The sequence below is a fragment of the Gavialis gangeticus genome, unplaced genomic scaffold (assembly GCF_001723915.1).
Source record: "Gavialis gangeticus isolate Ggan-Ray unplaced genomic scaffold, GavGan_comp1, whole genome shotgun sequence".
Taxonomy (NCBI): Eukaryota; Metazoa; Chordata; order Crocodylia; family Gavialidae; genus Gavialis; species Gavialis gangeticus.
The window spans coordinates 529,057-551,399 of NW_017728982.1; the positions used below are offsets into that span (position 1 = coordinate 529,057).

General features: G+C 44.4%; 1 protein-coding gene across 7 annotated transcripts in view; it reads left to right on the forward strand.

The window, feature by feature from the left end:
- The first annotated feature begins 497 nt into the window (after positions 1 to 497).
- USP28 (ubiquitin specific peptidase 28) overlaps positions 498 to 22,343 on the forward strand; it is a 33,317-nt gene continuing 11,471 nt past the window's right edge. The window contains exons 1-18 of one of the 7 annotated variants that reach the window (XM_019511978.1): positions 498 to 1,887; positions 3,602 to 3,734; positions 6,481 to 6,598; positions 7,502 to 7,664; positions 8,734 to 8,820; positions 9,469 to 9,606; positions 10,590 to 10,663; positions 11,749 to 11,828; positions 12,304 to 12,452; positions 14,448 to 14,575; positions 14,758 to 14,853; positions 16,105 to 16,284; positions 17,054 to 17,274; positions 18,186 to 18,256; positions 18,971 to 19,199; positions 19,834 to 20,031; positions 21,102 to 21,241; positions 21,433 to 21,618. In XM_019511978.1, coding sequence (XP_019367523.1) covers positions 1,819 to 1,887; positions 3,602 to 3,734; positions 6,481 to 6,598; positions 7,502 to 7,664; positions 8,734 to 8,820; positions 9,469 to 9,606; positions 10,590 to 10,663; positions 11,749 to 11,828; positions 12,304 to 12,452; positions 14,448 to 14,575; positions 14,758 to 14,853; positions 16,105 to 16,284; positions 17,054 to 17,274; positions 18,186 to 18,256; positions 18,971 to 19,199; positions 19,834 to 20,031; positions 21,102 to 21,241; positions 21,433 to 21,618 — 2,460 coding nt within the window. In that variant the 5' untranslated portion in view covers positions 498 to 1,818. Of the gene's footprint in view, positions 1,888 to 3,601; positions 3,735 to 6,480; positions 6,599 to 7,501; positions 7,665 to 8,733; positions 8,821 to 9,468; positions 9,607 to 10,589; positions 10,664 to 11,748; positions 11,829 to 12,303; positions 12,453 to 12,768; positions 12,847 to 14,447; positions 14,576 to 14,757; positions 14,854 to 16,104; positions 16,285 to 17,053; positions 17,275 to 18,185; positions 18,257 to 18,970; positions 19,200 to 19,833; positions 20,032 to 21,101; positions 21,242 to 21,432; positions 21,619 to 22,343 lie in introns of those variants that run through there. The other 6 variants (XM_019511996.1, XM_019512005.1, XM_019511987.1 and 3 more) reach the window with 6 other exon arrangements.

Consider the following 22,343-nt stretch of genomic DNA (forward strand, 5'->3'; position numbering starts at 1 on the left):
AAAAAAGAGAGAAAACGAACCTTTTGGGGCAAGGACTGTAAGGAGCGCGGCTGAACTAAAGCATAGCAACCTCCGTGTGCACTATTTGGTGAAATAGTAGCAGTGAAACAGCAGCTCTCTCTACTTTTGATGCATGGTTTCAAAGAGGGGGTTCGTTTACTAACCATAAGAAAACAAGATTTGAGATGTTGAATCACATCACACGATGCCTTTACAGTGAAAAATGCAGCTTAGTACATATATGTTCAAAGAGGTGCACAGGTTTGTGAGGATAAAATTCACTGGGCAGCTCATGAGAGTAAGAGCTGAAAGAGTCCTGCCTATATCCGGTATGTGAAGAAATGGTTATTTCTGTCTGGGTTAACATGCACCAGGCTTGTGCACTTGCTCCACTGCAAAGCCAGAACTCAGTCTCTTAATTCCAGCTAAAACTTACAGTGACAAAGAGCTGCTGCTGTATTTAGGAAGGGGAGTGGTAGGGCTGCAGTATCGCAATTAGGTGCTGGAATAATTAAGAGATATCAGCTGGTCTCCTCGTTCACTGCGGTGGCTGAAGTTATTCATAGCACTGTGGTACTTAAATGGGAAGTGCAGTGACTGCTGGTCCCAAAGGAGAGCCTTTTTTCACTTGGTGCCTGCACCATAATCGACAGTTCCTTCAAAGTAGCTGTGTCCATTTGAGCAGTCAGTGGTAGAGGAGCAGACCATGCTTGGGATGAAGTGCAGGCTTTTCATGGTTATTTCAGGCCTGTAATGCAAACATTGGTCTTATCCCATTGATCATGAATTCATAGTCTAGCGGTAGACCAGATTTAACTAGATTCTCCACTAACTTCTCTAGCTTCTTCTGCAACCAGGTGGCATCTCTTTGCTGGTATCTGGATTCACTTACCTTATCTTCTAGGAAACTTTCCTGTTCATTCCACCCACTTTCAGTGAAAAAGCTTTAAAACATCCCGGACCCCCTTCCTTACAGCCTAGGGTACCCTAATATCCCTGATCGCAATTCATAGATATGGTAAGAGGTGTGTGGCGAGGGGTTAGAAACTCAGAAATAAACACAGATGTGAAATGTCTGATTTTTGTGCTTTAAAAAAAAAACAAAACAAGATTCATACCTCTGACATCAGATATTTATTGGTTTAGAATGGGCTATCTGTGGTTGTCGCAGCACATCTGGGTTTCATGGGAGTGTACATTTCTCTTACGGTTTTGGAGGTCGCCTAAATTATGCGTTGTGTCTTCTGGAGCGGGGGGCTCTGCAGGGCCTACCTGCTCAGCGGAGGTGTAGCACAAGAAGCACAATCGCTGCCCAACAAAATAGCCAAGTGGCTTGTGGGGGCAGGGAAGAGGAGCCTCCAGGCCCCTTGTGTTCTGTATCTCTGACACCTCATTGTAAGTGAGATATGACATGCACCAATGGCATGTGCAGCCAAGCTTAAAATAGCCCTCCATCAATCCCATGCGAATTCCCTGGGCTCCTTATATGTCCCAGTGCACATGCTGCTCCACTTTGGGAGGAATGAATACAGGGGGGTGGGGGGAGGGAATTGGTGCCCGCCAGCACCGCTCATGGCACTCAGGCTGTATCACCTCTAGCAGCCCTTTTTCATACGTTCTCTCAAATACAAAAGACTTTACAGTCCTCATCCAAATAGAGCGAAGTGTAAGAAATTGGGCTTGGCTCATCTAAGATCGGGTTTTATGCCCGCAGTATTGGTGAGAAATACGAGCAAGTCCTTGGCAACTGCATCTCTCTTTGTCAGTCACCTTCTCTTACAGGATCTTTCTTTGTCCCCTCTAATATAGGACTGCCAGATGCTTTTAAACCAGTTGAGAGAAATCACAGGGATTCAGGATCCATCCTGCCTTCACAATGCCCTGAAGGTTAGTTTGTGCCATCGCCGTTCTTTTGGAAGCAAATCTCAGCTTTTTTTTCCATTGACTTGTGCTGGTTCAGTTTATAAGCTCTGTGTAAGTGTTAAAGGGCTCTCTCTAAGCATCTTTCAAAACCCAAAGATTTGTTAAGCATTTTTATAGGAATACCATTTTTTTAGATGCTCAAAAGTAGCCTTGATGAAGTAGTAAAATATAGATGCATTAGAGAGCACTTTGGTTTGTGCTGGAAGTAGACCCAAGTCACTATTTGTTCTCCCACTTCTAACTTCTGTTAGTTTAAGTACATCAGCAACCCAATGGACACCCGAGTACAGCAGGTGATGGTACTGCAGGAAGGCATAGCCTTTTGGCTTAATGGCCCTGCTGACTTTTGAAACACAATAGCCTACAGTAGATAATGAACTCTCATTTTTCCAACAGCAGGGCTTAAAAACCTGTGCTGCATGTACAAGCAGCATTAAATAGAAACTGCGTGTTACCTGGAAGGATTAAATGATATGTTGAGCAGGCTGCTTTCTGTACATATTGAAGCTTAACCAAAAACCCAGGGTGGGATAGAAGAAGGTTTTTCTTTTTTTCTTTTTCTTCGCTTTAAACCTGTTTTTGGAACACTGGGTGGTGGGAAAATGCATCCAAGGACCTGTGGTTTATGCTTTCATACATGTGGATGTATTGGCAGAGCTGGCAACACAGTGATCTGTGCCAGCAGGTCTCAGACCTTTGGGACTACCCAGCTAGGATGAATTTCTTCCCGGTCTTGTGAAACAGCCAAACTTGTAATTGGAAGGAGGGCAGAGGGATGCTCTGCGCAGACCCTCACAGGGCACTATTTGGGAGCCCCGCATCTACATTATAAAGCAGAGTACGCGAGCTGTCTTGGAAAGTGAGAGAAGAAATGCTTTTCCCTACCCATCACACGCACTAAAATATTTACAATCGTCGTGGTAGAGCACTACGTTTATCAATCTGGAACCTTTTGAAGCGTGTCAGCAGGAAATTAGCTGTTTCTGCGAATGATTCTTCAAAAAAAAAAAAAAAGAAATGAAAAAAATCATCAGTGTTTGTTCAAATGGGAATAGCTGTATAATATTAGATCGTATCTAAGGGGATGACAGAGTTTCCAAAGAGGAGCAGTCGTGTGTGTTTGCAGACCTGGCCGCTGCTTTGCTCTCTATAATGAAACACAATTCAAAATAAAAGTAGGTATGCCAGTCTCTTGGGAAATGGGCTGCGCTGTTAGTATTTCATATGTGGTTCCTGTAGCTCCTTTTACTTGTTCTGTGTGGTTATTTATAAAAGATAAAGCCATACACGGGGCTGCATCTGTGATCTCTTGAGAAATGCAGCACTCTTGCCAGTTAATAAGGCCTTAATTCAGCAGGGTGCTTAAATGTGTGCTCAACTTGGAACCAAGTTGTAGGTGGGTTTTAGGGGAACTACTTATGTGTGTAAGTCTTTGGAGCATTGTGCTGTCCTTCAAGGGAGCTCAAGTTTATTTAACACCATCTGTAATGTCAAACTAATGAAGCAAAGTGTTTGTCACGTGAGAGGTGCTAGGTGTAAAGCCTTTGTTTCTCCCCAGTGTTGGCTGTCAACATATTGCTGTGGCCAGCCAATTTGGGAACTGTGTGTTATTTTCCTTCACATGTATATAAAAGAACTTCAGAATAATGGCTGGTTTAACCCTCCTTCCTCTTCCTAGGCTGCTAACGGTGATCTAACAGAAGCCGTCACCATCCTCACTGAGGAGCAGGTTAAAGAGCCTGTCCAGGATGCTGTTGCTGCAGAACCGTCCAACGGTGAAGGGAGTGCTGTGGGCAAGGGGCTGCTGACTGGTAGGTGCTTCACTGTCACCTAGATTATCATGGTCACGCGTGGTCCCCCATTTTTAACAGAGACGGGGGCTTGTCACTGCTGGGACATTTGCAGGCTAGCAAAAAGCCCTGGTCCTGCCAGAATCCTGTCTCCCAAGATGATCACGGCAAGCTGTGATTTTTTTTTTTTTTTTTAACTGTTTTAGGACTGCAAGGAACAATTGATAGATTAGGTTCTTTGGGTGAATCGGATATGTTTTATTAGACCAACTTAAATAGTTGGAAAAAAAAACATTTTTAGTAAGCTTTCGGGTTTAAAAACCCTTCGTCAGGCTGAGGAAGTCTCTGCAGTTGGTGAGTGCTCTTTCTGGACTGCACTTCTTGGATGGGACAAGTACAGCTGAGGCTCAGGGACGTCCTTGTCAGCTAAAAGTAAAAACACTTCGGTTGTCAGGCAGTGTTTGGCAGGAACTAGTTTGCCACTGCTGGTCAACTGAACACCTCTGAAGCCACTGGCAAAATGACTCATTTTCCAAATCTGAGTCATGTAGTAGAAAAAAAACAAACCAGGAACAGTTGCAATAGCAATATAAGGCTTAAGAAAGAAGGCTCTGCTAGCTGACCTGAAGACCTGAATGTTGTAGTGAGCATATAGAGCAGAGGTGATCCTACTGCAGAGGCCTAGAAGAGTTTGGTGCTTGATGGGCTTTGGCCAGGCTTGTGTCTCTGAAGAATTTATTGTGGCGGACCTTAACTCATGAGGCCAAGAGGAAGTGAAAGCTCTTTGCCCGTTTGTAGTGTTTGAGAAGCAAAGGGTAATAACTGAATACTGGCTGTAGAGCTATGAAATGATTTCATGTACCAGATGGTGACTTTGAAGTGCTGTTCTTTCCAAAAGGTCAATTGTCTGACTCAAAAATATCTAAGCATGCAGCAGCTCTTCCTGGAAGCTTGTAGCCTCCTGTCATCTGAGGTCCCACATAGATAGCGGCATAGAGGATTCGGCTTGTACATCCTTCCTGCATGAGCTTCCTCCTGCAGACACCTGCTTGCTGCAAGGAGAAGTTTGACTCTTCCACGTAATTTTTCCAGGAGACGGTTTAGAAGACGTTTCACAGCGTTTCCTTTTGAACCTTACGTTCCCTTGTTGACTGGTCCAGGCCACCGAACAACCCAGCCAACTTTTTCTTTTGTGTCTGGCTTTCTATGTTGGCACTTCCTGACTATCCAGTTTGTCTTTTGGGTGATGAAGCAGTTGTTCATTTGCTCAAATACTTCACGTTTTTAAGGTTCCTCAGGCATCCAGGACTGAAATTACTACCAGGATAATCACTCTTAAGTGAATAGAGGTGTTCCTATTAATATCTTCATTAAGCAGCATGCGCTAAGCGTGAAAAGTTTTTAAGAGCACTTGAGTTTCTAGGGAACCTAAGCTCAGAGGGACTTACAAGATTTGGACATTTTTACCGTGGAGAACTAAAGCAGATCGGCTTTCCTACAAGCTAGAATGGTCTGGTCTCCCTTCACACTTTAGTCCACCTTTTCTACCACCTGGACACCACTGCGCTGCTGCCGGTGGTTGCTATAATATGGTTAATGCTAATTAATCCTAGGTAGACAGATCTTACAGCGTAGGTTGCTGCACTCTTTTTCCTGGAGGTAGAGAAATGCCCAGAGCTGTTTTCTGTCTTGTAGTCTAGTTAGAAAAGGAGCCAGGAGCCACGTTGCCAAAACCTGCAGATGAGATGAGTATTTTTAACTGCTAGGAGGGGCTTATTTCACTGTGTTTCAACAGCTTCTTGCTGCCAGGCAGCTAAATCAGCCTCAAGTTACCCACATCTGAAGTGAAGATACTGACTGCTAGATTACACAGACAGTAGGCCATTTGAGAATCTTTCTGCTGGGTTCCTGGGACTTTAGAATTTAATTACCTGGAATTTATTTTTTTTAATGTTATAAAACGTAAAAAAAAAAAAATCCGTATAAAAACAAGCTGAAATACAGGGGCCATTAATGTAAATCTAAATTTAAAGAATTTTTTTCAGTGGACTAAGGTTTTAATTATGTTAAACGTAAATATACCACAGAAATAGCGTGCTTCTTTATTGAGTGGCCTTTTATGCACAACTTTAAAAAAAAATGCCCTGCTTAATGGACGAGATTTAACTTCACTTGTTCACCTTCATTTTATTCTGTTCTTTAATGTCCGGCTTCTTCCAAAATTACAGCTTTCTCTACTCTTTTAGATGGCAAATAAAATGGGTTCATCAATGAACATTTGCAAGAGACAGTGGGAGACCAGTAATACATAGTGTCTGAGTTTGAATTTAATTCCAAGTTCTTGTGCAAACAACATTAAACTGAAACCCATTTCTCCTTCAAGCCAGTCTGTTAATTAACGCTGATACTAAAAATATCAAATATCAAGTCAAAGCACTGAGCGCTGGGTCCTTCTTCCTTAGTGCCATTACTAATCCCAGTCCAAGCTGTTGCTGCCTGCTACCCCAGTATCTGAATCATGCTTTGAAATATCATGGAGCACATGCCTTTTCCACCCAGATTTTTTTCCGACCTTAAATTTTATTTGTTTGAAATTCAAAAGGACAAGGAGTTGGTTTACTTTTGCAGCAGAAAATAACATTTCTGCATTTTAAGGTAGTGGCATTTATGACACAAAGTGGGAATAATACTTGGCCTTTGCTTTTAAAAAGGGGTTTTTACTGCTTCTGGCATAAAAAGTGATGAAAAACTCTCCTTCAATTCCCAGATGTGATTGATCTAACGCCGGATAACAAAGGTGACCTCCAGGCAGTCATTGCTCTCAGCTTAATGGAGTCTCCAAAAGTCCAAACAGTGGAAAGGGATGCTAACAGGTCAGTGAATATGTAAGTGTTTTTCCTGCTCCTGTAAATGCTTCTGTGGTCCTTATGCCTGGTACATTTTTAACAACTGCAGGGGGAAAAAACCCCTCTATTACTCATTCACTTAACTTCCATCTATTAGAGTCCTTGGGAGGTGCTTAAATTATCACACTGGAGATTTTAACAACATTTCACATATGTGATTTGGAGGGACTGTTATGCTAGCACTGTAATACACACCCAGGGAAGAAAGGCTCGTTCTCCACACAGCCTAGTCACTCCTTGCCATCCCTGCTAACATGATCTGCATGGAGGCTTTAGTATCATGGGTATCAGTCCCTTAAAAACTGGCACCAGGACTGCCTCCTTCAACTCATTTTAAGCAGGTTATGAAGCAGCCTTACACTTGGTGGCTATGCACTGGATTTGATTTGTCCTGGATTTGTCTCTAATATAACACGTGATATACTCAGACTGCAAATCCTGCTCTCGAGTAGCTTGTATTATAGGGGGAAAAAAAAAGTGTTGTACTGTACTTTTACCTTATTTCATCCTCCCCATCCTCTCTGATTTCTGTTTTCCTGTTGCAATCTAAGATTGCTGTTCTTTCCATCCAAGAACGGAAATTCTCTGAGGCAGAGAGGATGTCAGTAGAGACTTAGTGCTCAATACTATTAGATTCTTCTGTAATATATACGATAACAAAGTAGACCTAGAGGTGACAGGCTTTGTATGTCAGCGTGAGACTGTTTCATAAATGTCTCCTGCTTGGGGTGACAGTATAGCTCCTTTGGTCTGGTTCCACTGTGATTACTTGACTAGATGGGATGATTTGCCAGTATGAATTTCCATCTCCTTTTAAAGAGCTTGACACTCTGAAGGTGCTTTCTTGCAAGGTTGCATTTGCTTTTTCAACCTTTCTGGCAGGGCCAACGAAACAAATGCTGCAGAAAACAAAAATCGCTCCAAAAGGAAACGATGTGAAGTCTGGGGAGAGAATCCCAATCAAAACAACTGGAGGAGGGTGGATGACTGGCCTGTTGGATTGAAAAACATTGGAAATACATGCTGGTTTAGTGCTGTCATACAGGTAATGCATAATAGTGACAGACATGTGTTGCCTTTCTGTAATGCCTGGTATGCAGAGGTCAAAATGCACTTTGAATAATCCCTACAACACTGCCATGAGACAAGTCATGAGCAAATGGGTCATAGGAAGCCAGCCAGCTGTCAGGAATTTGACAGTAATAGCAGTGATTACTCAGATTTTGTGAGTTTTTTGCATTTTTTAAAATTGCGTTTTGGGACCCAGTTGTGAGGACCCACCAGCTTTCTGCTTCAATTCCTAAACTCCAGTGGAGAAAACTGTTTTGCATGACCCTATGTCATACAGAAACTGCTCAAAACCATGGGCCAGCTACCATCAGGGCCAGACTTCCAATGTAAAGGAAAGGGTCTATGAATATGCTTTTTATTTATTGTCGCTAACCCCCGTGCACTCCATTTCATGGTGCAGTGAGGTCACAATGCTTCTTGGATGACAGTAGCCAGATTGGCAAAGTGGTGATAATGTAATTGTATTGGAACAAATCCTGGCTCTGTAATGCATGGTGTATCAGATTCCAGTTAATGGAACACAGTAGCTTAGGTGCCCAATCTAATAAGAAACTAGCCAGGGTGCATTATTAGTGATTAGTTAAATGAGAAGAGACAGCAGAAAGAGAAACCTAACACACCTAGTTCTTTTTACACCGGCATCAGCAGATAAACATGGGGCGGTGTCTTTCTATTTTGGGGAGAAGGGGGAGCAGGTGTCAGATGCTTCTTTGGGGTCATGATTAATGCCCCTGCCCTCTGTCACTTAGCTTTCCTTTGTGCAATGGAAGATCTGTCCCCGCTCCTTCCAAAGGGCTTGCCGTCAGGTTAGCTTAAAACTGTCGCTGGGAGGATGGGAGGAGAGTTGAACGGACAGGTTGCAGGGCAGGAAGCACTCTGACCTGGCTTCGGTCGACTGCTAAGCTGTTAGAGATTTAAATTTTCATGGAAAAAAGCAGTGAAGAGTTTGACCCTGCACTATATGAAAAAGGCACAGACTTGGCAAAGGAGAGCTAAACCCAGGCTTTGTGTTGACCTGTCCTTTGACTCTTCTTCCCTTTCAGTCTCTTTTCCAGCTGCCAGAATTTCGGAGGCTGGTCCTTGGTTACACTCTCCCCCAAAGCGTGCTTGAGAACTGTCGAAGTCGCAACGTAAGTCCTAACAGAGGAATAGCGTGGCATTTCCTCTGGCTCCCTCTCCCCACTTTCTTCTGGAGTGGAGCTTGTCTGAAAAAAAGGAGAGGATTCAGGTGGCCCAGCTGGTGATTCTGAAAACATCTGGCTGCTCAAAGCAAGGAAATTGTTCTTGGGTAACCCTCAAGAAATGACAGAAATGGTTGAGAGCTTTCTTCATAGCCCTTCTCCCAAACTGAAGGTGGGGAATCTGTCCAGTATTAAATTCCCTTATGGGACCAGATATCCGTGACTTGCTTCTGCACTTGCTGCCTTGGCCATCATTATTAACCCCCAAAATCTCCTGTCTAAAAATGAAATGCAGCATTTCAGTGCCCGTATTTGCGGTACAATACTACTACTTTTGGTACCTCTCCAAACTCTAGACTTCCCACTTTTTGGAACTACTGAAGGTATTTCACTTCTGTTACGTCAAGGCTGAATTTGCTCCAGAGAGAGATCCTTGCACAAGTCTCTGTGATTCTCTATAGTAGTCATGTCCCTTTTGTGGCCTTGTACATGTACCTCTGGAGATGCTGATACCAAGCCAGTAGCATGTGCACTCTGGAGTTGCTGCTTTTCTTCCCGTTGCGTTAAACTGTCATGTGCTTATGTTTTCTAATGCAGGAAAAGAGAAATATTGCCTTCATGCAGGAACTTCAGTGTCTCTTTGCTTTAATGCTGGGAACGCACCGTAGATTTGTGGACCCCACTGCAGCGCTGGAGCTTTTGAGAGAGGCCTTTAGAACAGCTGAAGAGCAGCAGGTAAAATGCCTAAAAATCCTGTCTGCTTTTACCATGACAACCCTGGCAAAGATGTCAGTCATGTTGCACTTGGTGCTGCGGGGTTTCTAGTGGATACATGTTTGTCACCTGGCAGGTAGAAGTACAGTGACTGGTGTCATTACCCATATGTAATGCACAAGATTTCCAAAAAAAAAGGATAAACAGCCCATGTGTGACCCTCTCTCTGGTGGTCCACAGTGGGCTGGAAGTGACTGCTGGGTTGGAAGCATGGTGTATTTCCTTATGCCCCAGGGCAGTTTCTTGTGACTTGACTTACGGCCACATGAACCAGTTATCATGCAATGAGGTAGGGTGTGAACTTACAGTGCATCAGCAACTCTGGGGTCATTGCCTATGGGCCTGCTCTTACCTTACAGTAAATGCGAGGCAGCTTGCCCTGTTTCCACTTAGGAGTGAGCTGTCTCTTGCATTTACTGCAGGGTAAGAATGTACCCTGAGGCAGTTAGCTCAGAATAAAATCATAGGTATGGAAAGGACCTCAGGAGTCAGCCCAACCCCTTGCACAGATGCAAGATTCATTGCCCCTAAATCACCCTGACTATCTGGCTTTTTTCTGAACATTTGCAGTGAAGGGAGAGTCCACAGTTTCCCTAGGCTGCTTGTTCTGTTGTACTGTTCTTGCAGTTAGGATTTACAGCCTACATGTTGCAGACTTCCCCTGTTTTTCTGCTTGCATCCCTTTTTTTTTTTTAACCCTATTATGGTTTCCTGACCCTTCTCTCACTTCCTAGTTCCTAATTGCGCAGTATCCAGCTGTCTGTTATCAACAACCCCTGTAGGGCATAGTTTCCAGCCCTCCTCCCCAGGTTCACCTGATAACCAGGTAGCTAGAAAGCCTGCAATGGTGTTGGGCGTGTATTTGAAAAAAATGTAAGACTAGTAAAGTATCAAAGCATTTTCTCAGTGAAATGACTGACTCTCTGGTTTCTGTCTCTCTTTAGCAAGATGTGAGCGAATTCACCCACAAACTTCTGGATTGGCTGGAGGATGCGTTTCAGCTAGCTGTTAACGTTAAGTGAGTCTTAGGTTGGGGCAGCTTTCACTTATTTTGAAGGAAGAATGGATTTTAAATCAACTGTGGCAGGAGTTTTAATCAGACTTTTGACCCGACTAAGAAATGTTTCTTCATTGAGTCGGGCAGGATAGTCCTATTTCCTAGTAGGCAGCTTTTCATTTTGTGCCTGGATATGTGCTTTTACTCAAGGCCATCATGACCTAAAGAGTGCACGAGCTACTAAGTAACTTTTTGAGATGGATTTATGAACATCTTTCTTCTGGGATTTGATATGGCTTGTAGGGTAAATTCATATTGTGTAGGACATTGTTAGTAGTGAGATCTGGTTTAATTGGGAGCGAGTGGATGTGCACAGGTGACTGTTCGTGAATAGCAGCTGCTTTTCACAGTCTGCTTGCAAGTATTACAGTTGAAGTGAAGAAGAGGACTTTTTTATTGTTGGGGATAAAAGGCCACAATAAATTGTGGCTTACGTTTAGAGTACAAATGCAGCTGGAACAAATAAAGTACGGCATAGGGAAGGGAACAAGTAGCCCAGACTCCTACGCTGCAATCCTTACTGTGCGACTGGCTTGTTTTTTAAGCTAACCTCAGCAAGTTGCTTCCACTTGAGTGCATCACTTTGCCCATTTACGTAACAGGAGGGACGATATTTGTAAAGCTTCTCAAGGTTCTTGGTGAAAGGCGTTTTGGTAAGGTAGAAATTACCCATTAGCTTTAGTATAAACTGATTACTTTATTTCCTTTGCACTTAATCAAAGTCTCAAAAGCCCTAGGCTGAAGCTTAGAGATTGAATTTGAGTCCTTATTAATACCCCATTGCTGGAAAAATAGCTTCATGAATAGCACTATGCTAGCATTAAATGCGTGCCGCTTGTTCCCAGCGTCCCAGCTGTGAGGGCCGATTTTGCTTTGCTTTTCTCTTAGTCGTGGTAATTCTAATGATATTTTGTTATGTGCCAGATAACTACTGGGGACATAATCAAAATAAACACTTTAATATGTCGATTCTTGCAAAAGTAAGTGGCATTTACCCTCATGCTCCATTTCCATGTAACAAAATGCACACTTTTCCTTTCGGAAAGCAGCAGCCCTGGAGACAAATCTGAAAACCCAATGGTACAACTTTTCTATGGGACTTTCCTGACCGAAGGGATCCACGAGGGTAAGTCTGGGTGTTTGGGTTTCCTTTGCAACCCCTCTGACTGGTTTAAGTGTTACCACAGAGTTATGTCTCCAGTGTGGGTATGTAGCATGGTGTGTTGTCACAGGTCCTTAGTGACATTATCTAATCCTTCTGCATTACAGTAAGTGTAGAGATAATCTGATCGTAGTTGTGTTGGTGATGATGTGTATAGTGTGAAGTTGGTATCCTCTAATTGGCATCTTGCTTACGCATAGGTCTGAAAAGGGTCTCTTCTCTGGAGAGCATTGACTACAGGGAGCGAATTTCTCTAATATTGTTGTCAGCTACACAACTTTGACTGATTTGCTATGAGATCTCACTGGCTGATACAAGTCTACTGTGTCTGTAGGAAATGCACGTCTGTGTGTGCCAAGTTAAGCACCAGAGGGATCTTAAAAACTTTTTTTTCTTGATTCTGAACAGTTTTCTTCTTCTTTTTCCTTCCCTCCTTCAGGCAACACCTTTTCCAAAATAGAGGCTTTTGGCCAGTATCCCCTTCAGGTAAACGGTTATCGGGACTTGACCGAGTGCTTGGAAGGGGCCATGATAGAGGGGGAGATTGATGAGAAGGCAACAACTCAATCGGTGAAATATGGACAAGAGGTTGGTTTGATGTGTTACTTGCTCTTCTCCAAAGGGTATCATCAGTATAGTGCAGAAGGCCTTTGTGTACCCCGAACATTTAAAATGCACACTGAAAACATTCTCCCCCTAACCAATTGTAAAACATTCGGTGGTGAGCCAGAGTAATGTAAATGTATGTGAATATTAAATGTCTGAGTTGATGCTGAAGTCGCTGAGCCTTAGCTTCTTTTTAAAGATGTTTTTGTCCTGTGTAATATACTCAAGGACTTGACCTTTTTAAAAAAGCTTCTGCCTCTGATGTGTAAGTGTGATAAAGTCTCTTTCTTTCTGTTGAAGCTTACCTGTACCTGAGTAGGGGGAGACCCACTGCCTCCATATTTTCGGAGGGTAAAGTTCAGTGCTTAACTCGATGGTATGCCATTTGGAATTTGTATCTCTTCTCCCTATTACAGTGTGTATTTTTTTTTCTGTCTCATTTTCACTCTTAAATTTTCTGCCTGTGCTGATTATTTTTTTTTCCTTTTTTCCGAAGTCACTCAAATCATGAGTCGATCATAAGCTACTTAATTTTGTGACAAAGTGAAAAATAAGATGCGCCCATTGCATTCAACCTCACTTCTCTATAAAGAAAGTTAGACTGCAGAGAAGGGCCGCTAAAGGGATGTGATGTGAAGGCAGAGGAAGGGAGTGAATGGGTAGGGAATGTTAAAAAGGTGGTGTAGACAGCACTCAGGAGGTATCTGAGAGGGTTAGGCATCCAGGTAGAGATGGAGAAGAAAGTTTCACCCTCACTAGAAAAGAGTTTGAAAGAGGAGTTGGAATGGCTTCAATAAAAAAAGAGGGCAGCTTCTAGACTCAGGATAACTTGTTAATAAAGCCCATTGGACTCGAAAATCAATTGTCTCGTGCTGGCAGTGTCTGCTTCTGTGCAAGTGCTGCCCAGACACAATTGAAGCAGAACTGTAGCTGGATTGATGGTGCAGTGTTGGGGTGAAGGGGCCCAGGGCATGATTCCCAGAGGTCCTTTTTTTATTTGAGTTTCCAGTTCTTTTAAAACCTGCACTGAAAGTTAGGGGAAACTTTTTTTTATTTGTAATTAAGGGACCGTTCCTAGGTATTCTGCTATCCAAGCACAAGTCGGGCTGTCAGGTTTTTTGCTAAGATACGTGACTGGAAAATGCGTGCTTGATTTCACTTCCTAAAATATTGTGCCTGGAAGACTGCATGATAGGGGAGATAGAATAAGGTACATTTTGTCTTTCGAGGGAACTTACAGACTTCCCTCTGTATATGTAAATAAGATTGCCTTTAATTTTAAATATTATTTTATATTAAAAGAAAATCTTGCTGGTGCATTTTGATTGGGGGAGGGTGTCAGGAAAATTGTGTCAAGACTTAGGATACAGGTCTTTCAGAGCACAATGACCCTAGTGTACTGTCCAGAGCCTGCAAGGGGAGAGCACTGTCTGCCCGACACCCTGCAGAGATGGGTGGAGTATTCTTCTGGCACTGGATGTTTGAGGTATTTGTGAAACGTGGGAGCTAGAGAAAGCCCAGAGCCCAGGACATTGGGTCTGTTGTCTGAACCTTGTAAGTTGAACAGTTGATGAATAAACTGAGAATTGATGAGTGTCCAAGTCTCGGGTAAAAGCTGCCGTCTGCCGATGTCCATTGCATGCCGGCTGCATTGCGAAGGAGCTCCAAGGCTATTCTCCAGGGGCTTTTTTTAATCCAGTGTTTGACAGTCTGTCTATCTGAGTGCACGGGGTGGGTTTGGGGACATTATAATCAACCAGATTTTCTGTAGTGAAAATCTGAAATGGAAGTCACGTCTTTTAGGTTTTGTAACTTCAGACTTCCTGACTAGCTGTTCAATGACTTATATGTACTTTTGTCTATTTAAAGGAAGAAGCGTTTTTTGTGGCGGGGGTAGTGATGTGTGGAAGTAAAACATGTCACGCAGCAATATTCTCAAAACCTGTCCTTGCCGGGACATTTCTGTTTGTATCGCAGCGCTGGTTTACGAAGCTCCCTCCAGTATTGACTTTTGAGCTTTCCCGGTTTGAATTCAATCAATCGCTGGGGCAGCCAGAGAAGATTCACACGAAGCTTGAATTTCCTCAGATAATTTATATGGACCGGTGAGCTGCTATGTTGCTGGATAGATTTCAGAACTGTTGCTTTACACTTGTTCTGTTTTATTCTAACTTGAGCAACAAAGGGGCGAGCGTCTGGGAACAGGGAGGGTCCATATCATGTTTGTGTGCAAGAGAGAGGTGTGTGTACATTGTGCAGTGACTTTTGGGGGGTATTGTTTCTTTAGGTACTTGTACAGCAGTAAAGAGGCCATTCAGAAGAAGAGAGAGGAGATCAGGTTGTTAAAAGAGCAAATCGCAGTTCTACAGGAGAAACTAGAAAGGTAAGCAGCCAGGTTTCTACCGTGTGGAAGTTGGTACCTGGCTTCTCTTGAAGCATGTTACAAAGTAGAGGCTATGCGTATGCTATTGTTCCTAAATAAAGAGAAAAGGGGGGTTGCTGCATTGTCAGCTTTTAAGTCCATGGTAAATTTATCTTCTGATGAATAAACTGAGAGCTGATAGGAATTAGGACTCATGGTAGAAGTGATATCTTTTATTAGACCAACTTGATTTTTGCAACAAAAAAAAAATCTTTAATTGAAAGGTTTCAGGCCCAAACACCCTTCTTCAGGCATAGGAGAAAAGATTGTAAAAGTTCTCCTGGGTAGAAATGAAAGTTCGTATTTCAGAAGAGAGTTGAAGGGGTGGTAAAATCTCCTGAGAGCTGATATGATCACGTTCTGTCTTGTTTGCATCTTCCAAGAACACTTGCAGAGAGGGACAAAAAACTATTTGAAGGAAAGCTATTAGAAGGAAATTAAAAAAAATAAATAAATTTGAGGTGGCCACTGCTCTGAGTCATCTGTGGTGCCAGATTTCAAAACCATGGAGAAAAGCCAGGCGCACACTTCTCCCAGCCCTGGATGCTCCCTGGCCAAGTCATGGATGGGGTTGCAGTCCTTAGATGTAACAGTTCCTGCCAAGGCCATTTCTTGGGTTCATTGGATGTAGGATGAAGTTAGTCTTGGCTCCATTTGTCAAGAGTTGTGTGTAGGACAGACACCACCATTTTAATTGGGCTCTGTATTGGTGAGAGTGAGCAAAGAAGTCCAATATTTAATAGGCCAAATAGTCCCTAGGAAAAAATTATTTTCTTGAGCTCTTGGGAGACTCCTGATAAGGGGGTGGTGGGGAACACAGAGAGTGACTTGGAGATAAGGGAAGGTTGAGCAGAGCAGAAGGGCACACTTTTGTAGCCTAGCACCTCTGTTTTACTGAGGATCCAACCAAGGAAGACAGAAGCCAGGTGCATGGGGGAGCGTCCATGAGTGGGAGAAAAAACCCTGCATGGGGGAGAGGATCCCAGACTGCTTTGAGGGCTGGTCCATGAAGAGCAGTCAGGGTGTCGGGGAGCAGGCAGGGTAGTGTGCAAGCTGCATTTACCACGTTGTGTACCTGCTATGTATTAACACCCCCTTAGGACTGTTGGTCGCTAATTTACACACATTCATCAGGCATATTTGTGTTTTCTCAGTTGCCAGAATCCTCCTCTTCCTCAGTTATTAAAACAGTCTCTTGCTTTGGCCCTTTAGATACATGCAGTATGGCTCTGGCCCAACCCGCTTCCCCTTGCCTGACATGCTGCAGTATGTCCTTGAATTTGTCACCGCCAAGCTGCCTGCGGATGGTCCCTCCACCCAGGAGTCTCAGGCGGCCCCTTTGGAGCCCCAAGCGGAGTCCCGTGTGTTGGATGGGCCTCTGCTGCAAAACAGGTGAGGAAAGAAGAAAAAACTCTTCACCAGAGAAGGAGAGAGCACTAGGTTTTTCCTTTTGAGTTGGAGATGCAGGAGGGAAGCCCTGATGGGGTCGTCTAGGCACTCTGAACAGTGAGGATGTGCAATATGGTAGCCCAGAAAGTGCAGTTGGTCACCTTTTTATCTGTCGTTTCTCATCCTAATGCTGCCAGTTTGTACCCACGTGACACTCTGCGTCTAGTGTGTCCCATTTCCCCCTGCACCCTTCTGGAGACAAAGCCAAAGTGCTGTGTTTAGGCAGTAATCCTGAAAAAATGATGCAATCTGTTTGCATAGGGTGGTCTTTTTTGTTTCTTCAGCCATTAAAGTAGTGCAATATTAATGATCACACATCTGCCCACCGTGCTTGGTTTGCACTCCAAATTAAAGCAGAGAAAGAATGAGTTCTGTAGCGCAACAGGAAAGCAATGGCCAGCGTCTGTGGATGGCAGTTCTGCACCCGCGTGTGGAAGGAATGAGCCGTGCAAAGACTTGTATCACCTGTTGTCCAGGGATCTAGTCTTCCAGGAAGGGATTGCAGGTGAATAAACTTGTAGATGGGCTGTCTTCTGAATAATCAACGATACAAGCTGGGCATGCTCTGAGAAGGGAACTGCTCATTCACATCTCAAGTGGTTTGGGGTTTGTCTTTTTTTTATTTGATCATTAAAAGATTGCCATCTGGAGTGATTTCACTGGTGGTGGCAGCCTGGATAACTGTCTGTCCATCTTGGCTTTTGCTTCGCAGTGCATTAAAAATGGAGGATGCTGAGAAATCTGAAGATGCGACCTCTGCTCCAGCAGACACTCAGCCACAGCCAGAACCAGTGAGCAAGCCGGTCCATTCCTCAGCTTCACTGACGAGAGTGCCTGAGCGCCCAGCCCCTCACGTGGCCACCAAGGAGGAAATGAGCCTGGTTCGGACATGCCTGCAGCGCTGGAGGAGTGAGATTGAACAGGACATTCAAGGTTGGCCCAGAGAGCTTGTCAAGTATTTCAGCTATGCGCCAGATTCGATTCCTTTCTGCTGGAGAATTCGTGAGCTATGCTCCCACCCCAGCGGGGCTGCCCTGCAGCACCGAGTGCAGATGCAACGTGCTGCACTTGGGAGGGCCCCGGTCTCAGCTGCCAGGATTATTTCTGTGGGTTAATCGGTGATGGCATAATTAAATCTGCACCGTCAGTGCCAGGAACAGGGACTGGAGCTTTCCCAGTAGAGAGCTGGGGACCACTAGCTTGTGGAGGCAGGCTCTCCCTGCTTGCTTGCCGTTAGGCTCAGCCCCACTTGTCCGTCCAGCAGTCCAGGTTTAATGGGCAGGCAGTGTGTGGCCTCCCCTGTGCTTCCCTTGGTTAAGTCAAGGTGGTAGGAAGTGGGGCTTGTGGTCTCAAGTTCCCTCTGGCTCAGGTGGGCCCAGAACCCAGATTGCCACTGGGCATTTCTCCAGCCACTAGATGTGTGGGCAAAAGGTGGATGCCAGCAGCTGTTTTCAGCCGAACTCAGTGCTGATATGAGTTAGAGGTGTCCATATATGTTTTCTGCTTCCTTTTCTGTGGAGTTGAGAAGCCCCAGCATCCTTTTGAACAGCAATAGGGCTAAGAAGGAGTGGGGCACTGTGCGCACAGAAGCAGTGTTGATGCCTGTGAAATTCAGCAGCCTGAAAGCAAGGCATCTAATGCATTTAGGCACCCAATGCTACTTAGAGCTGCTGGTGAAAGGCCATTTTTATTTGCTCTTCAGGACTTAGACACCTAAATTCCCCCTAAATATCATATAGGCATCTAAGGATTAGTTTCAGTGTGAAGCCCTGTGTTTTTTGGGAAGGAGGGGATGCTGTGAAACCTCAAGTTGCTAACTTCCTTGTGCATGCTCTTCTTAACAGATTTGAAGGGCTCTATTGCCCAAATCAGCCAGTCCATTGAGAAGATGTACTGTGACCCTCTCCTCCGTCAGGTATGCAATGTGACTTGGTTAAGGTAAAATGTGAGTGTGCTTAAAGTTTATACTGATGTGTGCATACAAGCTACATTTGCTGTTAGAGTTGCATGTTTGTACACAAGCGTGTGTGGGAGGATGGGGTGACACTAAATGTATCGCAGGGCTTTCTTTGAAAGCAAAACCCTGCCTTTCTGAGGAGGGGGATAATTAATTTAGAGCAGTGTTCTCCATCAGGCAATACTAGAATCTATTAACCTAGCAATGGATACATCATAATGCATTTGGGTGTTGCCTGTTGTCACTTGTCACTGTTTTGCACGCTCCTGCCCATGATAAGACAAGGTTTTCAGATTCATAGATATATGTGGATTGTACAAAGACCCTGAAAGCCTGAACTCTGTCCCAGTAGGGCAACAGTACTGTTCCCCTCCAGTACGTTTCTCTCATTCAGCATAGTCTTCCTTATGGATGCCTTGAAAATAATTGCCACCACTCTGTCCCTCCCTTAGCTGGGGGCCAATTGCCAGTAGATGCTGCAAACACTGGTGGGAGACTGTTTAAAAGTGAGCTCACCAAGAGAAAAGGAATCTGTATTCATCACTCCAACATATGAATGGACAATTCTTCGACATTATGACAGCTGCAAATGTCATTCTAGTTTTCTGTAGAGATCACATTACTTAATCTGCTTAAAATAAGCCTGGAAATCTTGTCCTTGTGAACTTTCAGGTTCCTTATCATTTGCATGCAGTCCTGGTTCATGAAGGCCAAGCAAATGCAGGTCATTACTGGGCCTATATCTATGACCAGCCCCGGAAGAGCTGGCTTAAATACAATGACATCTCAGTGACAGAATCATCATGGGAAGAGCTGGAGAGAGATTCATTTGGAGGCCTGAAGAATGCCAGTGCCTACTGCCTGATGTACATAAAGGATAAGATGTCACGCCACATTGCAGGTGCTGGACTCAAAGCCCCTAGTTGTCTTAGTTGCTTGTGTCACGTGTAGTCTCTCTAGCAGCAGATGCTCTTTCAGCCTCCTAATACCCATAGCTAGAAAGTGTTGTCCCCATTTTGGAGACGGGAAAAATGAGACTTGGAGAGGTTGTAAATTGGCTGTGGCCAAATGAAAAAAAAAAGTGAGATGTTGTATTCTAGCTCTCGCCATATAAGTCCCATCCATAGTAGCCCTTGGTAAAGTTAAATATCTCCCTCTTGAAATTTTGACCAATACTTTCAGTGAGCTCAATGAAATTGGGAACGCCCTCCAGAAACAGCCATTTTTGTTGCTTTGTTAGTGTGGGGTTGGTGGGTAGGAGCCCCCAGCCTGGACCAGGACTTCTATGCTAACAGAAGAAAAAGACCTCCCTTAAGCCAAGAAGCTTTTATAATCTGCCTGATCCTTGTCCTCAGTTTAAGAAATGTCTTAAATTCAACCTCAAAATCTAGTGGAAAAACAATTATTTTGCTTGATTTTTTTCCCAAGTTGTTTGCTGATTTTTCTGCCATATTTCAAGATTCCCCTAGTTGGACAATAATGTTACCTTGCTCCGTGTCTAGTCTTGCCAAATAAAAGTCTTTTTTGTTCAACAGATGATGATGCAGGGGCTGGGCAATTCCAGAAGGAAGTTGAAGGCCTGCCACCTGAACTGAAGCATTACATACAAGAGGACAACTGGAGGCTTGAACAGGAGGTGGAGGAATGGGAAGGGGAGCAATCCTGCAAGATCCCTCAGATTGAGCCATCATCTGCTTCTGAATCTCAGGATTTCTTTTCTGAATCAGGACAAGGTTGGTGTGACATTTCTGCAGCTGCAGACCTTGTTAGGACTGTAGGGACTGCCTGCATGGAACAAATCCCACTCTTATCAAAGCCTTTTTAAACGCATTTTAAAGTTTGGGGAAAGCTACCAACAGAGCTACAGGCCTGTAACTGTCTCGTGAAGTGTGGTTTTGCAGTCAGGTAATAGTAGAAGATCTAATCTCCCTCTGATTTAATTACACTGTGATGTGTTGTACCTGTGCAGAGTAAACCACTGGGTGGGAAACCGCCACTTCATGCTCTCCTTGATAGCCTGTGTCTCTCTGATTTCCAAGAGTTTTACAAACCTGCCAGTGTGAGATGTTGCTGTTGAAATGCAGCGGATATCAGCTGCACAGCAGTGTTACAGGAGGTGAGGAAGAGTCTCGTGTACTTGGAACTGGAAGGGGCAATGTAGGGAGCTGGTTGATCAGTACATCCTGGATAGGATTAACTATCATGCTTCAGAGGCCACCGTGACGTGCAGCTGGAGTTCCTGGTTTGCCACATGACGCAGCAGTCGACAAAAAGACTCGCTGAATGTTTTGTGAAAGCCACAGTTCCTGGAGGGACCCAAAAATTATTGCAGTAATGAGCATCTGAATGGCCGAGGTATTTATTCTCGACTGAGGACCTCCTGAGCTGCACAGAAAGGGCTGAGGATCCAGTTGAGAAGCTCCTGCGCCCCAAGCATGTGCACAGCCTTAAATGCATGAGCTTTGCTGTTGTTGTCAGCCAGGGAATTCCTCTTACTTCCATGTTTTACTAGATCAGGTTTTCAGCACAACCCCAATGTTTCTGCTACAGCACCTATCCCGGGAGCTGGGTGTTGGGAGAGCTCAGCTGATTTGAGTAACAAAGAAGGCCTGCAGCCCTTGCAGTGATGTAGAAAGAGCAGCTGTATGGATTAATGAACAGGGCAGGGAAATCGGTTGGTGCTCCTGATAAGCTTGAAGGAGTGGTACCCTGCAGCCATCCGCCCTGGCTGCTATTTCCCATTTTGTCCCTCTGATTTTGTATCTTCTCTGTAACATCAGCATCTCTTTCCATTTCCAATCAGATCAGTCTTCAGCCTGCGAGCCTGACCTGCACTCATTGTCTTCCCAACATGCCATGATGGCGAAGGAGCAGACCGCCCAGGCCATTGCCAACACGGCTGATGCCTATGAGAAGAACGGTGTGGAGGCGGCTCTGTGCAAGGTGAGAACGCTGCAGTGGGGCCCACAAAGCAGCCAGCTCTAGTCTTCCCATCTGCCCGTTAACAAATTTCTACCCTGTCTAGATCTCTGTAGCTCTGCGTCTTTTCATTCAGATCCCTTCTGCTTTCCAGGGTTTTTGTGTTTCTTACTCTCCTCTCTCTTTCTCTCTCTTTCTTCTGTCTGCTGCCACAGCCGGAGGAGGCTGAACCAGCAAAGGCCCTGCCAAGCGCAACAGCCCTTAAAGCTCAGGCAGAACAGCAGCAGGATGCTAAAGGGACAGAGTCTGCTGCCCAGCCTGGCTCGCAGGTCTCTGAAGTGGAGATCCCTAGTGTGGGGAAGATTCTGGTTAGATCTGACGCAGACGGATATAACGAGGAGGTACAACAGCATGGGAGCCTGTTATTGCCTGTCGTTATCAGGAACTTGGGAGGCACAGGTGGTCTTGGGGTTTTCATGAGATCTGTGACATTGGGGCAGTTTGGGTTAAACCCCCATCGATAGCAAGCAGCCAGGTTAGGCCAGTTTCCTTAACAGATAATTTATTTTTAAAGCTATTAGGAAAGTGACTTTGTAAAAACAAACGCTGTGCTCCAGAGCTCTGCTCGCAGTGCCCTTGAGCCCCCTTTCCCTCTTTTTTTTTTTTCTTTCCTGCCACTCATATCTAAGATGTTCCTAGGACTCTGTCCTTTACTTAGACTTTTACTCTTTTTTTTACTCAGGAGGTTGATTCTGCCTGTTGCATATCATCTGAATTGTCAGCTCATAATGTAAAACATGCTGAATACACTAGGACTTGTCCAACCCCAGATATGTCCTCTTGGTGCTGACAAGTAAAACTGGAACTCGGATAGCACACGATAAACATCTCGGAAGCGCTCAGTGTCTTCTCTAACTGCAAATGTGCTTCACGTATAGATGTGTCTGCAAGATAATGGATGTGTTCAGGCAGTTGACGTGGGCATTTTATAGGGTTTGCTGTTAGTTTAGCATTGACCTTCACACGAACCAGCATTGCTGCTTCTCAAAGATCTTCTGAGCGTTTGTGCTGCTGTTTATGATCCGAGTGAGTTCGGTATGTGCTTGTGGTGTGAAGGTAGCACACT